Here is a 23,182-nt window from a genome sequence, read left to right on the forward strand (position 1 = left end):
TATGCTGTTTGTACCAGCAGCTACCCAAAGCAGTGAGTTACTGATGAACTCTCTGGTCTTTGAAGAGATGTTCCAGCCTGGGTCTGGCCCACTCCTCCCCTTTAGCCAAGTCACCATGCGTGCCAAGGGCTCTTTCCCGCCTCCTTCTCTGGAATCAAAACTATGCAGATGCCGTTCTCCCTGCCTTTCAAACCCTGTCTTTCAATCCTTCTAGCAACCTCGATTTGGAGATGAGTTTGGTACCTTGGCTGTGTCCACATAACATGTTAAGTGCTCCTGCAGATAGTTTGCTTTGGGCTTAGCATGTGGGGTGATCCTAGCTCCAGTGTTCATTTCCCACTGTGAATAAAACCTGGAGGTTGCAAATGCCAACCAGGCTGTGCTTCTCTCCCCCACTCCATTGGCCATATTCCATATGCAGCACAGGGTCATATCCTTCCACCCTCCATGGAGTCAGAGCATAGTAGATATTGTGCTTTTTGCCCACCAGCTTTTCAACTCTTCTTGCCACCCAGAAATTTGCAACCTCTCTCAAACTGGCTTGCAATTCCCCCCAGTTTGAAAACCCTTGCCTTCAGCCAAACAGATTTTATAAGAGCTTCCTAGCAAAATTGGGTGATTATGTTATCATGAATATCATGGATGGACACTTGTACTTACTAACACTTTGCATCACCTGCCATTCATATACTGTGCATTTCATTACTCTCTGGGTATGAGTCTGACAAGACAGTGAATACATCTCCTAGTTGGTAGGATGCAGCAAGTCATATGTTGTCTGGCAAAGCAGTTTTTAGATTAGGGATACTAGTTTGCATAGAATAGTATGAGGATACTTGAAGTAACAGAGGGCTTTGCTTCACTTGTGGCCAAAATATGCCAAACTCTGCCAGAACTGGCCCTTGCTGTTAAGAGGAATACTGCATGTGGCACAGATGCAGCTAAGGTTAGTAACCAAGCTGAATTTTTCTTTGCATTACTAAAGAAGGCCTCAATTGCCCAAGGCCATGATGGGGCCATCTGTTGACACATGGCATCAGGAAAATTGTAACCTGAAATGTAAGAGATGTATATGGTAAACAGCATGAATATGGGGAGGGGAGGGGAGGGGAGGGGAGGGGAGGGAAATATATTGTATGTTAGTGAAGAATATAAGTTCTGAGTGAAGGTGGCCTGATCTTATAGACTAAAGTTAATGAATATATGAATGGAAGTGAAGATATGGGTTTAATTATGAATGAACTAAAATATATTTCAGCAAATCAGAATTTATGTCTCCTAGATTGTTATGGGTAAGAAAGTAGGAAATAATAGACCGGTGATAACTGCATGTTTGTTTATGAAATTTATCTGACCACCTCATACCAATCAGACTTTAGGCAGCTTACAGAGTTTACATACTAAAAACAGAATACAAACTCTGAATAAAATTTATGAAAATAGCAACTAGAGGTGAAAGACTATAATTATGGAATTATCGAAAATGATGCCACTGTATGTAGCTAATCCCCAAAGACCCTCCAGAACCTCATTCTAATGGTCCATGAGGATGGGCGCCATCTGTGCTTCAGGGAGCAAGCTATTTCAGGGGTGGGGAGCTGTTACAGAGAGTGCTTGCCACAGAGGTTTCTCACACTGTACCTTCTGGTAGATGGGGTTCCTTAGCAGGCACTCCCAGGTTCTCTGGGTAGGATGTGCAGAAAATACGGGGATGATGCTCCAGTGAATGGTAGTAATGAAAGAGCTAGAGATTTCCTTTGAGAAAAATTGAGCAACATTCTAAATGAATTCATTTTGCATGAAAAAGTTGTGCAGATAAGTGACATGATGGATGGGTGGCAATGAGACAAAAAAGTACAGAAAAATAATTTTGAGACCCAACTGATGAGAATAATGTCTGTTTGATGAATATCTGTTTAAGATCTGTTTTGAAAATGTGAATTAAGCATAAGTCTACTCATATGTTAGCTCTTCAAGGTAAGCCAAGTCAGGAAACAGATCCCACAAGGACTACTGGAACTCCATTTTATTATTATAGGGTATAACAACAGAATCTTGAAAGCATGACGGAGACTCTATCTTCCACTCTCTTATATCAAAGAGAATGAAGGCTCGTCAATCTTGCGTTCGCATTCCCTCCTTTCTTTCAACGCTAAGCTGGTGTTTACATAACAGCAGTTGAAAACCTTCATTTCCATATTCTCTATATCAGTCTTTCTCAACCTTGGCAACTTTAAGATGTGTGGACTTCAACTCCCAGAATTCCCTAGCTAGCATGGGTGGCTGGGGAATTCTGGGAGTTGAAGTTCATACATCTTAAAGTTGCCACGGTTGAGAAACTCTGCTCTATAATATGTTTATGAATTTATTCATATGCATCAAAACATATACATGTAAAAGGAATAAATCAATCAGTCTGATTTATTTGATTGTCTAGATGAAAGACTGCAAGAATTAGTGAAGGATATAAGGTTGATCAGAGATTGTGAATGTGGGACATAGCATTATTTGGTAGTGTCAGGAGTAGAACTTGGGAACAAAAGGATATGCAATAAAGAAAAGAAGTGAAAAAGTCCTGCATGAAAAAACATTAGAAAACAGATTAATCTCCAAACCTAATAAGTAGAAAATTGGCATAAGAAGTCTGATATGGAAACTTGGAAACTTAGAACAGAATGAAATGAATTATGTTCCAAAATGCCACAGAAGTGTTAGGAGTTATGCTGATGAGAAGATGGAAAGATGCTTAATGGAATGATAAAGTAAAAGTAAAAAGAGGCTGAGAAAAAAAAATTGTTTGCTGCAGAAGATGAAGATAAGGCAAAGATATTGTGTAATAGAGAAACAGAAAGCAGCACTTGCAATGATTATGGTCAAAGAGCACAAGGAATAGATTTTTAAAAAATTACTTTGGTTTATATGCTGCTCCATTCCAAGACAATGAGTGTCAAAAACAGTTAAGAAAAGTTGAATTGAAATGAATCCTATAAATGCTAGCATCTAGAGAGGAAAAAAGGATGAAAAGTAAGTCATAAATACTGTGTGAATATTTGCAGCATCACTAGAAAAATGTTAAAATATGAATCTGATTTCCTTATGGCTTGGCTGTGCAACTTGATGAATGCATGCGTGAAGACAGGATATTTACCTGGCAATTAAAAGAATGTTTTTAATGTTTATATTGCCTTATACAAAGGGGAAAATTGCAGTGGGATTAGTTTATTAAAGGTACTTGTGGAAGTGTCTGACAGAATTCTGACTGAAAGAGTCCAAGAAGTAACAATGAGGATAGTACAATGCAGCTTCCAGTGTGGTATGTGGTACGCAGATCAGGTTTTTGCTTTCCAGCAGATCTCTGAGAGATGTATGAATATGAGAAATAGGTTTTGTTGTACAAGTGTTGATTTAGAGAAAGGATATAATACAGTGAATGGGCTTGAATTATGAACTACTTTGCACAAATATGAAATTGAAGTTTGGTTGCTGAATGTGACAAAGGGATACACAATGTAAGTAATGCATACATAAGAATAAATGGCACACTTAGCATATGCTTCAAAACTGAGCTAGGAGTAAGACAAGGATGTGTGATGTCTCCTTGGTTGTTTAATGTATTTATGGATAAATGCATAATGCTTGTGGTGATGATAGAAGTGTGTTGTTTGTCGACATGAATGCAGATAGTGGCATTTTTATGCAGATGATGCTGTGTGGTTGGCTGAGAACCCGAATGATTTGCAATGAGTATTATACAGACTGCATGATGCTGTGAAAGTAGGGATCTGAAAATTAATGTATCAGAGATAAGGTACTTGTGTTTGAGAAGGAAGACTGAGTGAATGATTGCAAGTTATACATAAATGGTGAAACATCAGAGTAAGTACATCAATTTGGGTCAAATGGATGGGAAAATATTAAGTCACGATAGTACTAGTAATAGAAAGGTAGTGGTTAGAATATGGTTTCTTCTGAGGAATGAATGTCAAAAGAAGTGAAATTTTCAGTGTATGAGCATGTTTCTGGCCACTTTGTTATGTGTAAGTGACAGTTTAGTATGTCAGGAGAAACATAAAAGGGAGTTGAATGCAGTGGGAATGGATTACTTAAGAAGTGTGGGCGATAAAACAAGAAGTGGTTGGTTCAAGAATAAATAGGTGCTGAAGGAATGTGGACTGAATACATAGTCACTGACCAGAATAGAAGGAATATGTTGACATTGCTTTCTCTTAGAAATAATGAATGACAATTAAATGACAAAATAAATATATAAAGAGGGAATGGGTTGAAAGGAAGAGGAAGACCAAGAAAATACTGATTAGATGAAGTTAATGAGACCCTAAAAAGAGAGACGTGAGAAGTTTAAAGAATGTTATGTGTCCATGGTGGAAACAAGGATGGCTTATGAGGATAGAAAGAATGAAGAAGCATAATCAATGTTGTTGGGTATAAACTCTATTTCCTTTATTATATCACCTGCCTTTAATTTCTTTGGCTTACTACTTCTTAGTTTTTCTTATCCTAAAATAGAATAGCATGATGGACATGAATATATGTGTATCTGTTAACATCTAGTTTTATTTTCCTTTCCTTTGTCAATATCCCCACACAAGTATATCCCTGCCAACAGAGCACATGATGTCATGCAGCTGAGAATCAAGTGGATTCTCATCTTGAGGTGCCACAAGCTTTGTTTGACAGGAAAATACATCTGCTGCTCCGGAAGTGATCAGCAGGGAAATGACCTTTTGGCCCTGAATATTAATAGGTATCATATCATATTGTCCCAGAAATTGTGCCATCTCATTTTTGCCACCATCCCTCCATTTGCAGAGGGCTGAGAGATGTGAGCTTCATTGTGTATTATCTGTACATAACACAAATTGCACTATTCTGGAGAGAAGTGATATAAAGCTGGAAGCAGTAAAAAATGAGCTCAATCTAGATAGTGCATAGATACAATGAAAGCCCAGGAAAATCAAATGTTAAGGAACTATTCAGAAGTTTTCCCTTGTCGGGTGGGCTTTTAAAAAGAGGAGGGTTGGTCTTATTTTGATTCCTTTTTGTTCCTCTTTGAGCTCTTTCCCTGGAGTTAGTTGAAAGGCAGCTAAAAAAAGAAGTTTTGACCCACAGAAATCTAGTCTTAAGGTCAGGAATTTCTGGTCTTTCAGGTCTTCCAATGATGCATTCATTGCCATTGTAACCGAGTCCATCCATCTTGCTGCTGGTTATCCTCTTCTCTTTCCTTCTACTTTCCCAGCATTAGAGCTTTCTCCAGAGAGCTGGGTCTTTGCCTAATGTGTCTGGAGTAGGGTAATTTGAGCCTGATAATTTGTGCTTCAAATGAGAACTTGGGGTTGATTTGTTTGGATGATCCATCGATTTGTTTTTGGCTGTCCATGGTATTTTCAGGAGTTTTCTCCAACACCAAAGTTCAAAGTTTTGTCTTGCTTCTTCAAAGTCCAACTTTCACTTCCATAGAATGTCATAGGGAATACCATGGGTTGGATGACTCTGATCTTTGTAGGTATAGACACATCACAACATCTGAATATATTTTCCAAGGCCTTCATGGCTGCCCTACCAAGTGCTAGTCTGCGGCGCATTTCTTGACTGCTTGTTCCTTTACTGTTGATGGTTGATCCTAAAAGGCAGAAGCCATCTACCACTTCGACATCTTCACTATCAACGTAATGAATTAGTGATAATTCTTTGGAGGAAAGTCTTTAGGACAGGGTTTTTAATTCTGGTCAAGCTAGAGATGGAAGGAGGATTGCCATTTGCCTTCTCCTGCATAAACTAAGATAGAAAAGGATTTCCCTGGGGAGAAAAGGTTGGTGGCAGCATTATTGAGGCAACTCTTCCCGGGAGCTGTGGGGTAGCACAATAGGGTTGTGGATGTAGAGCCTCCTCATGGGAGCCAGTGATGTGCAATCCATCTCATCTGATGTGTCTATGCTCCATTATTGTCTGGTTCTTGGAATATTTTTTCCCAGTTGTCCTCCTCTTTGTCTTGATGAGGACTCTTGAGACAGGTCCATGTGTATCTTATTTGCTAGGCTGAGTTGAAATATTCTAGAAAACGAGACATAAAAGGCAGCCATGTTTCCAGTATTTATTTTTTTACTTTAAGTTGCTCTCTGATTTCTTAAGTTCTGAGTTTATCTTAAGTTTTGGCTGGGAGGGTCCTACATTAAGCAAAGTAAGACACTGGCTTCTAGCAGCTGATTTGGGATATTATAAAAAGGCAAGTGAATAGTTGCCATGAAAAAAAAAGTATTAATTATTTATCATTCTCGTGCTTTAATGTTCATGGAGAAACACTTTTGAGTTTTTCTGCTGTAGGTGCCAAAATAACTTGCTTTTGGGTACTATCCATGTATATGTGACCATACTTGAAATTCCTTTTCTTTATTTTATCATTTTGCATGTTCCCTTTCAGAAACAGGCTTTCCCTGGATGGCTCAGAACAGGCTAGAATCATACAAAATTATGAAACAATAAAAATGTATTTTAAAACATTAACATATATAACATTAAAAAACAGACGTGGCAGTCCAAATAAAATGTCTCTAAACAGCGGCATGTTAAAAATCAATATGTAGATTCAAATCCCGGGAACGTCAAAACATCTTTGCCGGGCACCAAAAAGACAATAAAGCAAGGATGGGGTAGGAGTTTATAACTGAGAAAGTCATCTTCTGAGCAGCTACTTGTATAACCTCAGCAAAGGAAGCCAGTCAGAACAGCAGGGGCATTGGCAGGCTATGATCAAAAAAGTCAAGATGGTAGGCACATTATAGGTAGTCCTTGTTTAGCAACTGCCTCATACAGTGACTGTTTGCAGTTACAAAGTGATTAAAAAGTAACTTTGTGACCAGTCCTTGCATTTATGACCTTCGCGGGTCTGTAAAGCAAAGGAAAGCTGAAGTAAGATCATAAGCACAGTCGTGATTTCATTTAGCAACCACCTTGCTTAACGACTGAGTTGCCAGTCCCAATTGTGGTCACTAAACAAGGACTACCCATCGTGCAATCAAAGCTCCACCTGCTTTTTATGGGCATCACAAGGTAACAGCATGGCTATGTAGTTTGTTTGGCAACTATATTAAAATAGTTTGCTATTGCTTTTCTTATTCTCAGATTTATTTCTCAGGAATACATACAGAGGCACTCTGTATGTACCCCCACTCCCTGCCTTTACTTACAGATCCTGCCCCATTCAGAGCCCTACAGACTGCCACTCCCATCATTCCTATTATGGTGATGATTAGGGCTGTAGTCTCCTGGGGTGGGGTAAAAAAAAAACCGTATGACTGCATGATTGAGACCCTGCCTCCCTTTTAGGTGTATTGCATTGCAAGTCTGGATAACACCAAATTATAGATCAGATGGGGAAAAGTGCTTATTGATCAGACCGGATAAGAGTGGCTGCCTTCACTTCACCTACTGAACTAGGTTAGTTAAAGACCACAGATGCATTTGCACAGCTGCTCACCTGTATGTGGAGGAGAAAGAGCGGGGCTTAACATGTACTGCAAGCCAGTCCATTGGTCAGTGGGTGGCTCAGTGAACTGTGCAAACCCCAGGAAGGTTTAATTCAGTAAGCAGGTTAAACATATTACAGAAATATGACGACTAGGTTCACACATAGCACTAAGCCATTCTATATATTCGGAAGTGAGATGCTCTAAGCCCACCTTTTGTGAACCCAGCCAGCAGAAGCTAATTGAGCAAACCTCAGTTCCCAAAACAACCCTCCCCTCACTCAAATCCCTGTTATCTGGAGGAAGTGGCGGCGGACTCTCTTGTTTCCAGGCTAACCCCGGCTGGGCTGAAAGCAGACGCTTGGGCGGCTCAGAGCAACTTGGCTGCTCCTCCTCGCTTCAGGCTCCGCACTAACTTGCCTGAGCGCTGAAGACCGGACCTCGAACTTCAGCGGGCTTGGCTTCCCCCCTCAGTCCTAGGCCGCGGGGGAGCGGGGCGCGCTTTGCTCGAGAGACCGCGTCGGGGGGCAGCGGGGCCCCGGCTGGCTGGCACAGCCGCCTCGGCGAGCCGACAACGAGGAACGGCGGCGGGAAGCGCAGCCAGTCGGAGACCCGGGCTGCGTGACGTCACCGCCTGGGCTGGCTATAGGCTGCGAGCCCACTTTTTGCGAGAGGCGGCGGCGGCGGCGCTTTGCCCGTTCCATTCAGCGCTTTCCGCAGCCCGTTGTCGGGGGCATCCTTGCCACCTTCCTGCTCTCGCCCTCCCTCCCGTTCCGCAGACACCACGGAGCAGGTGAGCTAAAGACGCCCATCAATTTCCATCTGTCTTTCCTTCCGCAAAGGCTCGCCTCTGCTCCGTGCAGCGGGGTCTTCCTCCGGAGGCGCCTGCGGGGTGAGCTGTCATGCAGGCAGGGTGTCGGCGGCGGAGGGTGCTGCCGGCGGGGGGGGGGGGGAGGCGGGGGAGAAAACCCCAGAAGCTGCACAACGTCCAAACTTTCTCAGCCTCGAGAACTTGGGGGGAACGGTCAGGTAGTCCGAGCTATCAAGCTGCTGAGTAATTTGAAGGGGGGGGGGATATGGTTGGTGGTATATATAGATTTAAATCTTTGTGGCAGTCAGCAACTGCGACCCGCGAATTTGCAAAGGCGCTCTCTTTCTGGGGTGGGGAGGACAGCCGGATTACTACAATGCAGTCCTTGGTTTCTTACCTTTGGAAATCTCGCCTCTAACAGAGGTGCCTCCTTATTCCAGATACCACCACTGGCTCCTAGCTCTTTTTAGGGTGGAAATCATACTGTGGCTGAAAGGATGAAAAATCGCAAAGAAAGGCTGCTTGCTTGGGTCAAAGGATGTCTGCTGGGTTTGTTTAAGGCATGGAACATTTATTTATTTTTTCATCTTCCTTTTCTCTAGCCAAGAAAAATGAGGGAGGTGTGAAGGGCTGGGCAAGGCATTTCCCACCCTAGTGTAAAGTGACAGCATCTCAGTGGAGACATCTGCAGGGATCTTTTAAGGAAGGGGGGAAAAGCCAAACGACCCTCCTCAATGAGTGCCGAGCTGTCCAAAGGGCCCAGCCTCTCCCTGCCCCCCTGCCTTTTGAACAGGACATCTGGCCCTGCCAATGCCAGCACCACCTGCATCACACAGATGGGGCAGTTCTTCCAGTCCTTCTCGTCCACTTTTGTCTTAATCGTCTTGGTCGCCCTCATCTTCTGCCTGATTCTCCTTTCCCTGATCACTTTCCACGTTCACAAGAGGAAGATGAAGAAGCGGAAAATGCAGAAGGCACAAGAAGAGTACGAGCGGGACCACTGCAGCAGCGCCAGCACCAGCACCCAGGCAGGCGATCCGTATGAAATACCCCAAGGAAAAGAATCATCCAGTCCAGAGAAAATCGCCCAGGATTCTGGTATCCCCGCTACTTCTGCCCCAGAACCACAGAATCCCCGTCCAGAAAGATCGTGCTTGGACACAGATATTCCTGGGCTCTTGCAAACAGTGGTATTGTCTTGATTTTGTTGACTTCTTTTTGTGGGGACCTCACCAAAAGACATTGTTTTTGGTGTTTGTATATATTTCAGTGGCTGTTATTATAATCTTGAAGATAATGATTATTATTGCTAATATATATGAAAGAACTAACCGACCCATCAGTATTCAAACGCATGTCAAATTAAATTGCGTTCTTCATTTACTTTTTGTTGTTGTTGCAAACGGAAGGATGCGTCTTTTTTTTTCTTTCCCCCAAGCAGAGAAGACAAGGAAAAACTGCTCAGTGCTACCAAATATAAAACAATCTTCCCTGAAGTAAATGGTTCAGGCAGTACTGTTGGAATGTACATACATGAACGATTCAGATTATATATTACAGCGAATCTACATTTCATTCTTTTGGGGTGGGTGGGTGGGTTATACTAACATATAACGGTATTTAAAGGACTGTGTTTAGGTCTACTGACAATAATGAAAAACTGAGGGAGAGTTTCACGCAGGAAGTTTTATACAAAGGGAGAGGCTACTTCGAAGTGTGCATTTGGAGTCCTGTCGTGGGACACAGGAATGGGGGACTAGTGGTTAGTCCAATTTGAAACAACCAAGAACGCACTAACCTTTTTGTGAAATCTGTAATTGTTCTCTCTCCCTCCTCCTCTTTTCCAACACTTTCACTCTCCATTTTAGAGATTAGCTTTTGTTTCATTTTGTAGGATCCATCCCTGTTTCAGCCTAATTTTAAAAATGATCTCCACTCTCCAATGATCTCCATGACCCTGTTTTGAAAAAAAAAAAAAAAAACAGACTTTTTTCTCTTTCTCTGCAGTATTACATGCCCTATGCCTTGCAAAACTACAAATGCAGAACAGTTTAGCTATGCTTGTGTATCGATATCGATGCGAGAGAATGGAGTTATTACTTCACAGGAATGTTTTGGGATGTCTCGGTCTCTCTTTAAGGCATTTTTTAGTGTATTGGCCTTTTTCTTACATTAAATCTGGAACAAGATACCTTTGCAGTGACTAATACCAAGGTGATGTACAGTAATTTATTGTATCATCAGATGTTGACACTATAGGATACCCACCTGATACATCTTGTGAACTGTCCTCTGCAATATATTCTGGTCCATCCAGACTTACATTTTGCCCTATTGAAAAGCAACTTCAACATTGATCTAATACTGAGCTCTCTTCTACTGTCCTGGTTAGACTATATTTTTGGCTTTTTCCTACCCTTTAAATGAACACAGTGCAATAGCAGCATACTTCTCTTCCACTCTCCATGGATCTCTCTTGTGAATCCGGACTACAGAGGTTTGGTGTTAACATACCATCTATTAAAAACAGGAAAGCATTTGAAAACAGGCTGCTGTGTTTTCCCCCCCGGAGAAAGAATCATTCGTTGCTTGAGGAAACTGAATGAGTGTCTGCTTGTGCTGTATGTTTGTTAATATTAATAACAAGGGGAAGAATTCTGCTTGCTTTAAAGCAGGGTTTCTCAACCTCAGCAACTTTAAGATGTGTGGACTTCAACTCCCAGAATCCCCCAGCCAGCCATGCTGGCTGGGGGATTCTGGGTGTTGAAGTCCATACATCTTAAAGTTGCTAAGGTTGAGAAACCCTGCTTTAAACCCTTAAAGTGCCATTAATTCAAACTGGAGAGACTTAACTTTGTTTCTTAGGCCACAATCTTACTGTACTTAATGTACTTGGAAGTAAGACCCATTAAAAGATGTAAAGTAAACATTCATAGGACCCTGCTATAACTGTCTTATCCTAATTCATAACTGTACTTTGGTTCTCACCCAACCACAGAGCTCACACAGATGACGTTGGATCACTCATTCTCTCTCAGACCAGACTGCTTTGCAGGGGTGTTGTAGGGATAACATTAGGAGAGATCTGCCATGATGTGCCTTGAGCTCCCAGAAAAAAAAAATAAGAGAGAGAATGAAAATGCAATAAATAACAATATTTAAATGTGTTTAACTTTAATTGTACTTAATCTGGGTGGCTTAATTTTTTTAAACCTTTTCTTTTAATTAAGAGGTTACTCGAAAATAAATTTTACTTGATTAAATAATTATCCAATTATTAAATTGCTATTAAATATATCAATAGCTATTAAAAGTAGCTATTGTTGGTCAGTAGTGCCATAAGTTGGTGTGCTAACATTTCTAAAATCTCTTCTGTACAATATCAAGTTAAGTACTAGCTGCATCTTAATACCAGATATACTGCAGAACAATAGCTGTTTCACAGGCAAATGTTCAAAAATAAAAACTAACAAGAAACAATGTTCTATCTTTAAATTATGTTATTCTGCATGTTCTGGTTTTCCCCTGTGGTGATGGAAACTGATTTTTTTTAAAGCAAGATTTTGTATGTTTAGATAATTCAGTTGGAGACTTTAGAACAGTGTTTCTCAACCTTGTCAACTTTAAGGTGTATGGAGTTCAACTCCCAGAATTCTCCAGCCAGCATGCTGGCTAGGGAATTCTGGGAGTTGAAGTCCGCATACCTTAAAGTTGATAAGGTTGAGAAACTTTGCTTTAGAAGATCGTTGGTGGGTAGAATTCTCTGAGAATAATAGCACAAATCTAAACATACTATATTTACAATGCCATTATGGCATCAAAATGCAAAGCATTAAATTCAACATATCTATCCCTTATTTTTCTTTGTTTCTTAGGTTTTTCTTTCACTCTTGGCTAATTAGACTGAGAAATTGCTGCTGAGTGGAAATCTGCCTCTAGTCCTTAGAATCATAAAACTAGAAGGAGCCATTTGGATAATTGAGTCCAACCCTTTACTCGTGCAGAAATCCCAATTAAAGTTTGCGTGACAAATGTTTATCCAGTCTCTGCTTGAACCCATTCAATGAAGGAAAACCCATTACCTCTTCCTGAAATTAGTTCTAGTGTCAAAATGTACTGTTAAAAAGTTTTGCTGACATTTAATGGAAATCTGCCTTTCTGTAATTTAAGTTCATGGTAGGAACAGATCATGGACTTCCTTAGTGTGACATCTTTTTAGGTATTACAAGACTGCTAGAATTGCAGATTATCTTTTCACAAAGCTAAACATCTCCAGTTCCTTTAATCTCTCCTTGTTCCCATTTCTTTATTATTCTTGCGGTTACCATTCTTTGCACCTATTCCAATATGTCGGAAGTCTTTTGTGGTAGCCAAAATCATCCATATATTAAGAATATGGTTCCCTTTGTGCAACTTATCTATCATCGAGCCAGTGAAAATAGCTCAGAGGCTTAGGATGATACATCTTCATTCTGGCATTTTTATTTATTCATCCCTTTTTATTTCTTCTTTCTTTCTTGTTCCTTTTAATTCTCTGAAGGCCAGAAGTAAAATGCAGTAGAAATAGGTTTACCAGCTCAAGCAAAGTTAGATCACAGTCCCACTGAAACCAATTAACTATTTATGACTGGCTTGGCCCATAACGCTCTCAGAAGGATTTTGGCTTAGTTGGAGAAATTTGGACATAAACTCTTCCATTCCAAGCTGCTGGCGGGGCCTATATGATGTGTTTCCATGTAAATTAGAATAAATGTTGTATACGCAGAAAACTAGAGAGCAAGGAGTACATTTTAGGATCACCTTTCTCCAACATCTAGTTTTAATTTTTAGTGGTAGCATTTTGAACAATGGAACATTTGGTGATGAGAGCCCTCACTGGCAATTGAAAATGGCAGGGGTATCTGCAGGGGGGTGTCAAAAAAGTCACGATGGTGGCTAGCCTAATAATAGATTCTACCATTTCAACCAGAGTTAGGCTTTTATCACAGCTAACTGCAACTTCATTGAGATCTGTATGTATTTGGTGTATTGATGAATTACAGGTTGTGAGCTGAATGATTTGGCACAATCTAGCCAAAATTAAGCCTATTTATGCTCCAACCCTACTGATATCAGTTCAAGAGATTTAAGCTCTAACTGTACATGTTGCACCTGAGAGTAAAACTTAATAAACTCAAAGGGACTAATTGGGGAGTAGACTATACCATCTAGCATATATTTAATTTCCTTTCATTGGAAGCAGTGAGGCTGATATCGGCTTAACTGGGTTGAACTCATTATGAGCAAATTATTACTCATATTAGCCAAACAGTATGAGGTTGCAGCTCACGCCAGTGCAATGCAGAATAAGGATTCTTCTCTAATGTCTTAAACTGGTAATTTCCTTTTGTGGTGTATTCAAGAATTCTCAAAGGTTCACTGCCAGTTATAGAGAAGTATAATTTGGATACATCAGTAAATTTGAAAGACCTTTGAATGCAAATCATAATAGCATTAATACATTTGCAAAGCTGTCTTTGCAAATGTATTCTTACTTAGCTTTAGTTTTCTAAAGAAACACTTTATAAAAATGAGGTAGCTTGTAATTAATTTATTTTGCAACAGCTGAGGTTTTTTTTTTTTTTTTTTTAAGTGTTACTTCAATATAAGCAGCACACAAACGTATTACTGATGGATTGCTGTGAAGGTTAATGAAGGTTTCCCCCTTAAAAATAGTTTAACAAACTTTCAAATACTGGCTGACTAATTAATGTAAACAATCCAGGCAAAAAGCAGGAGGAAAGAAATAGAATGTGTAGGTTTTCTTTTAGATTCTTGCAGAACAATCTGAAATTAGAAAAAAAAAAAAGGTTTCCCTCCCAAAGGGACTTGAGACAACTATTCTATCAAACCATTGCTTCAAGTTTTTACAGATACAATTGCACTTTTTGATTTAGCATTTGTATTAGTAAGACAGATGATTATTTTTATCTGAATCAGAAGAATTAGGAAAAAGGCTCATTATTCATTGCCCAGGGGGGTTTAATTGTTCAGTGTTGGATGTGTTTATTCATAAGGATGCTCTCTTGTTTTTAATTAGGTTTACGCTACATACATCTGTTGAGGATTATAATATAAATTTGCCATTGTAGAAAAATTTACACAGGAGCAAGTTCCCAGTGGATTTTGGCTATCTTTTCAGTATTCCTAAAGAGAATTGGGCTGTACTGCTATGAAACAAACACTCAGTTTGAAGAAGCTAAGATTGCAACGAACTGGTTTAAAGTTGTTGATGTTTAGCTCTGAGAATTGCCCTTCTAGAAAATGTTGTGTAGCACGTTGACAGTTTGCATGTCTCAGTCCAATTAAACTGTGTTGTAGAAGGATTGTTGCTTTACCTCAGAAAAGCCAAACCAAACCCTTCAAAGTGTGACCAGATTTTAGACAGTGCCTTTGATGAGTAAGGTCCACCATGTCAGTGACTAGGTTCACATATTATATTAAACCATCAAATCATTTGTTTGGTTTATCATAGAATTGGAATTCACTCTGTTTAGGCCCTCAAGTCCAATTTTTTGCTCAAATTAAAACATCCTGTAAGATGACTATTTAATATCCAGTGAGAAGACCCTACTATCTCTCTGGGTAACTGGTTCCACTGTCAACTCACTGTACAAACTGTGCTGGCATGAAAATGAAATGGGCATTGTAACATCAAAGCTCAAAGTCACATGGTATCCATTATGACACATGTTTTATCATCCACCCCTTCCCTCCTTTATGAAACTACTTTTACTATTAGAATTTTTTCCTAATGGTTAGCTGATTGCTAACCGATTGCTAATCAAGAAATCATAGTTAAACATGCCTAAGCATGATATCTAAATCCAAATTAATAATTACCATGTCTTAGAAATATAGAAAATTAATATTGTGTTAATGAGTGTGAAAAAAAAATGTTGCATATCCACACACCCAGAGCCTAATTTGAAGGAAGAAAAGAAACAGTGAAGTATTTTACTTTTTGGCTCAGCTGCCTTTACTGCTGTTTTCAGAAGACTACAGAGAAGGGGCGTGTTTTGATTGATTTAAAAGGGATAGAGCTTCTGGGATTGATTGTCCCTGCCTTTTTCTCTGTGATTTCAAAACAGTATATACTGCTTAAAAATTAGTCCTTCCTTCAAGAATTCCCTCGCTGCTTAAGCTAATTTCACCATGAAGTTGATTGACTAGCATGAAGGGTGAGGTTGCAACTAGAAAAATGAACCAAATACGCTCCCATCTCACTGTCAGACTTCTTACTCAGTTTTCCTTCCCTACATAATGCTTGCAGAGCAAACTAGCACAACTGGAACCAGCAAAGATTCCAATTAGTAGCTGTGTATTTTGGTGCACCAGCTGCTTGGCAACAATTTTTTTTTTCTTTTGCAATTCCAGAGTGGGAGAAAAACCTAGGAGGTTTATCAGAAACTTGGCAGATCTTAATAGATGGCTTAGTGAGCTGCAGAAAGCTACACGCAGCTTGTGTAGAGTTACCAAAAAACTGGTGGTGGATCAGAAGCAGTAAAAGGAATTCTTCTTCCTTCAAGAGAAGGTTATCTGTTCACTGCCTATACCATTATCTGATTGCAAGTATATCCTCCTTTATTTTAGTTTTTGAATGTTGAATAAATCCTTACACTGGAGCATCGCTCACAAGGGAAGCAATAGTTTTTAAGCATCCAATGACATGGTGAGGCATGAGTGGTGGTGATCTCTCTGTACTTTGAAATTGTTGGCGTTCAGTGAATAGAGACTACCCCAGGGTATTTCCCCCCCCCCCCAATGATTGCAGGTACCATGTGGTTAGCTTTAAAGCCCATGAAGGTGTTCTTTCATTGTAGTCTGGAGTAGTACAATCCATTTTTTTTCCATTTTAGGGCTTTGCCACCAGTAATTGACTCTCAACCGATAAGGATTCAGTTTCTAGCATTGTCATGGCTTAATATGTGTCAACCCCAGTATGTTTCATTGTTTGTAAGGTGTGAGAAAAGGATAAAAGGCTTTTGCTTTGTATGTGCTATTAACTGCCTGTTTCCACTTCCAAAGTTTTTAGAAGATCATTTTTCAGAATTACCTTTTGAGAGCTAAAGCTTAACATGTTTACTGTGGCAATTAGCTAGAGCCTTTTCAGTTAAAAGAAACAGGATCGGAATGTGCCAAGATCTGAGAAGTACAGGGCATGTGGCTTCCCCCACCTTCTTTTAAAAAAATTATAGCCAGTTAACTTTGGCTATTACTACATGAACTTAGCAGAAGGAAAGTTTAGGCCTCAAGGGTTAGATTTACCCTTCAAGGCTTAGGTTTTTGTTTTCATGACAACTCAAGTTGAGGAGAAATGGATATTCATTTCAGTTTGTTGATAGAGAAGATAATACTGTTTATCAACAGGAAGGCAGTAATCAGAATCTGTAGTTAACATAGTGACTTTACTACTGTAGTGTAGCTAAGATGCCTTTTAAACAAGAGCAGGGTTTTTGTTTTTTTTCATTTTTCCTTTCCCCCAAGGAGAACTGGTAGCTTACACAATTCCCTTGATTTTATCTCCATCATGACCTAGGTATGTTAGACAAGGGCAAGACTCTTGACTAGACAAGGTTAAAATGAGGTGGAATGGTTTGTGTTCCAGTGCATTATTGCAAACCTAGGCATTGTCATAGTATGTTATGGGAACGAGACATTTACAGGAAGTTATAATATGGCTTATTTATTTGGCCACAGGATCATATGAGAGCACAGCAATCACGTTTTGTTAACCTGGATTTAGAAATAAGCATGTTGTGTGAACACAGAATTTATGTTCCCTGAGCTAAGCATAGATGCCTAGCTACTACATCACACTGGCTTTCAATATGATAGGACAGGAAGACTGAACAATATGTCTGTTAAACAGTATGCTGTCTTTTCTCTGCTTTTTCAGTAGGAATTTCCCATAAGATTTAACACAAGACACCAAATTGATATGCATTAAACTTACTATACTTCCTGCAGGATATTATAAACTGCATAAATGAATAAGTATTATATCTCCTGTGCCTCATTTCCCATTTTTCTTCCATAACAGAGTCTTGATATTTCATTATGTTGTTTTTGAAAGAAAGTTTAATTTTTGTTTTTTGTTTTTTACATTGTTTCCTTGGCTTTCATTCTCTTGATACTCACTTATTTAGCTTAAAGGGAATGATGAGATTTCAGTAAGGCAGTTTTCACCATATTGTAATCCATCAAAATACTGATATAGTTAGTACCAGGGTGGGAGATACTGTTAATATCTGGGTTCAGACAAGACTATGGGTGAAATTATGTTCTTTTACTGTAAGAGAGATCTCTGTGGACTGAAATGGGAAATCTTGTCATTTTGGCTCCCTGAACTACAAAAGGTTTTGCTTTCAAAATACTGATATATTTTTCCCTATGAGGATCTGAAGTACTTCAAGACCAGTCCTGCAGAGAAAAATTCAGAAACATTTTAGTGAAAAATTGTAAAAGTTATAGGAATGAAGCAAACCAAAAAGTAACCCATACAGTAAATAGGAAAACAGAGGTGTGATTATTGGTGATCAGTGTAACAGGTAGGAAATACTTTTTCTGCTTCCTCTCTCTTTCCATAATATTCAAATGTTACTGTTATTTTATTTGATTGATTGATTTTGTTTTTAGACTAACCACTACTGAAGCTCTCAGCGTGAGTTATAACAAATCTAAATGTAGCAATTTAGGATTAAAGAATCTATTTAGTTTGTATTGAAGTCTTCAGCTTCAGATTGGGGTAGTGATTAAAGGGACCAAGCTAGAAACCGGGAGATCTAGTCATGCCTTGGGCACAAAGCCAGCTGGGTGATTCCTTCTTTTTCACCCTAGGAAGAAGAAGGCAACCATTTCAAATCAAGGAATCAAGAGGGATTTGAAGGCATAGATTGCACTGGACTCCAGTGGGTAGAGCTGAAGATGTTAATTAAAACAGTACTTGTGTATATATATTATCAGAGATGAATTGAACTCAGAATCCTTCACCAATGAACATCCACTTCTGGCTACATCTAGCCTGCCTTAATTTTGGCAGAATAATTAAAAATAAGAAACTCTACAAATGATCCACAAATCTACCAGTGTAGAGAGTAAGGCGGGCAATTAAGGGGCCCTGATCCATCGTCCTTCCCATATATATCCTATACCAGTGTTTCTCAACCTTGGCAGTTTGAAGGTGTGTGGACTTCAACTCCCAGAATTCCCCAGCCAGCATGGGAGTTGAAGTCCACACATCTTCAAGATGCCAAGGTTGAGAAACACTGCCCTACAGTAATATTGGCTTAAAATAAAAACACAAATCTATTTAAGATGACACATAAGGACAATGAAGAAGACATCATTTTTTTAAAAACAACTAAAGCCACTAAGAGTGAAGTAGTAATGAAATTATCAGGTGACTCTATTTTTACCAGATGCATTGCAAACAAGTTGTATCTGCAGATCATACTCTGGCTTTTTGCAAAACAGCTGAATGGCTGGTGAACATTACTGTCTCACTTTCACATATGTATGCCTCCAAGGATGAGGTAATGATGTGGATGGAAGCTAAAGTTTAGGATGCTACTCTTGCAGAAATCCATTGTGTTCATAGAAGGACAGAGTGTCCAAGTATCTCTATCATGCCTTACTGGGATTTCTACACTCGGAGTCCAGTCTTAGAAATGCATGTATGTAGCAGGAAAAGTTTATTTCCTGTATACATTCCTAGGTTGTTAATAATGTAATACCAGGTGGAAAGGTTTCCATTCTCTTATTTTTGAAACATAAGAGTACAGTATTCTGTAGACTTAGAAATTATTCATGATACATGCACAGCCAGGTTGATAGAAGTCTTAGAGCCCATCTTAGAACTGTAAGTTGAGATGTTTTGGGAATTTACAGATTTTTACATAGTCAAATCCTTTGCCTATTACTCAAGTGTATGCTTTATTACAGTCTTCCCCAACCTGGTGCTCTCAAAATGTGTTTTATTTGACAAATCCTGAGGATATCAGATTGGGGGAAACTATCCTTCCATATTTAATGTCTCTTACTTCCAAGTGGAATGTCCAAAGAACTGCAACCTTAATCTGAAGTTCAAAATGAAAGTATTAATGCAATTTTTGCTCTTCTTTGTATTTCTCATATGTTTTAATTTATTTTACTCACATACATTAGAATGGGATAACTTCCTTTTTATACATGTTTGCTTATTCAAATTTAACTTTAATTCCCCTTGCAATTAGCACTTTGCAATAATCAAGTCAATTGTTTTATAGTTGGTATGGAATTCTGTCATTGTGTCTGACCTCTTTTGTAGAATACTGGAAGTTGACAAGCAGGGGATCACAGCAGTTGGTAATAAACAGCAGCTAATTCTACTACTACTATTAGAAGAACCATATTAATACTGATACATAAAGTTCAGAATTAAGAACAATGGATGAAAAAATGCACAGCATTTTCATGCATGTGAACCAGTTTAACATCAGGCTGCTGAATTTAGTTGTAAATCAGTGTTTGCCTGGTGTTTATGCAACTGTTGCAGCTCTTGATATATTAAACATTGGGTCTACAGATATATATTGCATTGATGCATATGTACTATTCTTAATAACAACATGTCTTTCTTTTAGTTAACCTATTGAACAGCTGCACCATAATCTTGACAACTTTTTTTTCTCTAGAGCTTACTTTCTTAGAGCCATTACTCATCTTTCTTTTGTAACTTTGTGTATGTGGGAGGGAAAGGGAGTATGTGTGTGTGACAGAGAGGGAGAGAGAGAGAGCTTAGAAAAAGAAAAGTCAGTAAAATTGATTAGCTATAGGGGGAAAATAGTGAAGACAACAGAGTTCTTTAATGGCTTGATGACTGAGAAGATTTTTGTACTGGACAAAGGCTACGTTTACATATCAACTTATTTGCAGTCCCTAATATTTACTGAAGGTGAACAGCATGTCTGGTGGGTCTGGATCTACCAGCTACAATAAGACAACTCACTATATTCTGCCAAAGTGACTCACCACGTTAGTAAAATGCAAAGATGCAAAAATTGTATATTTGAGGCAAAACCAGTGCCTTTTTCTGCCTACTTTCTTTCTGTTTATTTTCTATCTTACCTTTTCACTGTTCAGTTGGTATTATTCGGCCCAGAGGAAGAAGTGGAGCGACCAAACAAGAGCAGGTTCCTGGTACCTCCACTGCCAAATTGAAGGAACTGTTATTGATTTGAAGTTGAATGTTATTTGCATGCTATCATCCATATTTTTATGGGTTATTGTGCTCATGACTACAGACCTTGACTTGGCAACATTGGACTGAATACATCAAATATTCTATGTTGCCTAGATCACTTTTTTTAGTTATGTGTCATGATGGTTTATAACTACAGTGTCACATAAACAGTTTGATTTATGTGATTCTTGCTCATACAGCCAATTGAAGTAAATGGAGGAAATAAGCATTTCTAGACTTTTAAGTATTGGCCAGGATTTATTTTTATTTATTACTTATTTAGAATATCTATAGCCTGTCCACTATCCAGAGGACATTGGATAGGCTATAGATGGCAGGCTACAATTTCTAAAGCAAGGGATTGTATCTTGTGGCAGGCTACAATTCTTAAAGCAAGAGAAAATAATAAAACCAAGTAAAATAATAAACTAATTTAAAATAGCCCATTCAAGGCATACTATAATAATCAACCTTGACAAAGGGGCACTTAAGGGACAAAAGACATGGTCAAGGTAAGGGTGCTAAATCTTGAATGCAAGAATGAGTAAAAAGCGAAGGCTTTGTCTGGCACCAAAAGACAGGTAATGTTGGTGCTAGTTTGGCTTCCGGGGAAAGGCCTGGGTAACACAGGCCCTCTTTTGCATCCTGATACACCTGTTTCATCGATAAGATATTGAGGAGCCCCCAGGCCACAAGATCTTAATGTTCAGGCAAGTGCATGCTAGAAGAAATATTTCCTCAAGTGATCAGAAAGTGTAGAATATAAGGGAGAAGACCGTGACAGAAATGTGCAAAGACCTGTTACCTAGGCAGGTTACTGGGCTGAAACAGTATTCAAATCATAGGAAGCAAGATAATGTATGGAAGTGGCTCAGGCAGATCTCTCCCTGATTCACTGCAGTATAAGAAGGAGGGGAGGTAAAGGCAAAGCACTCCAGACTTGGCAAGATTCTGTTGTTATAGCCTATCTCAATAAAGTATAGTTCTAATCTTCCTGTGGAGTTGATTTCCTAGTCTGGTCTACCTAGTGGGGCTGGCAGAGTCCTAAACTGTTAAGGACGTTTGTTACTCCAACTATTGGTAACATATAGACAAGCAGTGCAATTCATTTAGATTGGTGTTATGCCGTGTCTGAAAGGTGCTATGCACAACAGCTCATTGCTGTGTTCTGCAGTAGTTGCAATATTGAAGTGTTCTTCAAGGGCATCCCAGCTTAGAGTGCTTTACGGTAATCAGAAGAGATTACCAGAGCATGGATTACTGAGGCTAGGCCATGTCTATCCAGACAGAGCTACAGCTGCTAGATCAGACACAACTGACTGAATGCACTCTAAGCCATCATTGCTACCTGGATCTCAAATGACAGGGATGAATCCAGAAATATACCAAGACTCCATGTCCCTTCTTTGGAGGAAAGTGCCAGTTCCATGAGCTGCCAATCCACACTGCCTTTGTCTTAAGCATGATTCAGCTTCAGTTTACTGGTCCTCACCATCCTATTGCAGTTTCCAGACACTGGTCCAAGACCTGCATTGCCTCCCTTGATTTTGGTGAGTGGATGTCATCAACAGTTGTAACAGTTCAACAGTTTAATCAGATGGCACATAATACACAGCAGCTGGAAAAGAGATTAAGCCATTTGATTCTCAGAGGTGGTGTGGTAACAAGTTGTCTCACAGCAAAAGGCTTTTCTCCTTCATAAGCTGGTCATAAAATACAGGAGAGGATTTGTCAGATGTCATTACAACAATTCAGTGAAGCTGTGCTTTTCCAGTGACATTTACACTAGAGATGGTTCCTAGAAAGATTCAGCATAGCTCATTATTTTAGTGCCTTAGCATTTAAATTTCACAAGATGAATGGAAAACTATAGAAGCATCTAGAAAAATAGATGTTAGATTAGATTATATATTATAGATGTTGCAGAATTTAGTTCAGTCTTCATTTTTAAAGCCAACTAACCGAATTCATATTCCCCAGACTAATGTAAAGATTTGGACAGAGTTACCCTTTGAATCCCAAACCTTTCCACTTTTGCAATAAATTTCTTGCTCACAGAAGGGGAGAATTCATACAAAATGCAACTTTTCTTGTACATCTTTTGAGATTATAGAATAATGTTACCATTTAATTGCATGGGTTTATGACTGAGCATATGCAAAACTGAAAATGACTGGATAAAACTGATATATATTTCTAGTGTATATACGTCTAGTCTGCGTATGTCTGTGAAGAGAGGAAGTCAGAAATCATCTTGGACATGAGAAAAATTGAATTCCATAGAGGCAGTACTTTTATCAGACTAATTACGACATTTCAATTGGCCTTGAATATATAATAACACCAACATGTCAGATGCATACCATCCAAGAATGCTTTTATCTGTATCTACATACTCAATCATCTGTATCTGGAATATATGTTACAGTTACATGTTTGTTTGGCTTTAAATAGCTGATGATTGATTATGTCCTTTGAATAGAAAGTTTTATGCAAGATGCTGGTTTAACTTTCTGAATGTGTGGTCTAATAACTTTAATGATGAATAGGCCAGCAAAGCATTCAATGGTGAGAGAGTAATATTATCCTTCTACCTTCTTCTTGCTTGAGGCACAAATGACCAGG

At 39.1% G+C, this 23,182-nt stretch overlaps 1 protein-coding gene across 1 annotated transcript; it reads left to right on the forward strand.

Annotated features, from left to right (window-relative positions):
* The first annotated feature begins 8,907 nt into the window (after nucleotides 1-8,907).
* Nucleotides 8,908-9,512, forward strand: CUNH11orf87 (chromosome unknown C11orf87 homolog). The gene has a single exon (XM_007432925.3). It carries the CDS (start codon nucleotides 9,030-9,032, stop codon nucleotides 9,495-9,497), a length of 468 nt encoding a protein of 155 aa, XP_007432987.1. The 5' UTR covers nucleotides 8,908-9,029; the 3' UTR covers nucleotides 9,498-9,512.
* The last annotated feature ends 13,670 nt before the right edge of the window (nucleotides 9,513-23,182 follow it).

This window comes from Python bivittatus, unplaced genomic scaffold (genome assembly GCF_059951505.1).
Source record: "Python bivittatus isolate LINGU-HERP-01145 unplaced genomic scaffold, Pbiv_v1 ctg000340_np1212, whole genome shotgun sequence".
Lineage (NCBI taxonomy): Eukaryota > Metazoa > Chordata > Lepidosauria > Squamata > Pythonidae > Python > Python bivittatus.

Bases quoted from the DNA above. Each gene is read 5' to 3' on its own strand.
- CUNH11orf87 (XM_007432925.3), top strand. From the start codon at position 9,030: ATGAGTGCCGAGCTGTCCAAAGGGCCCAGCCTCTCCCTGCCCCCCTGC.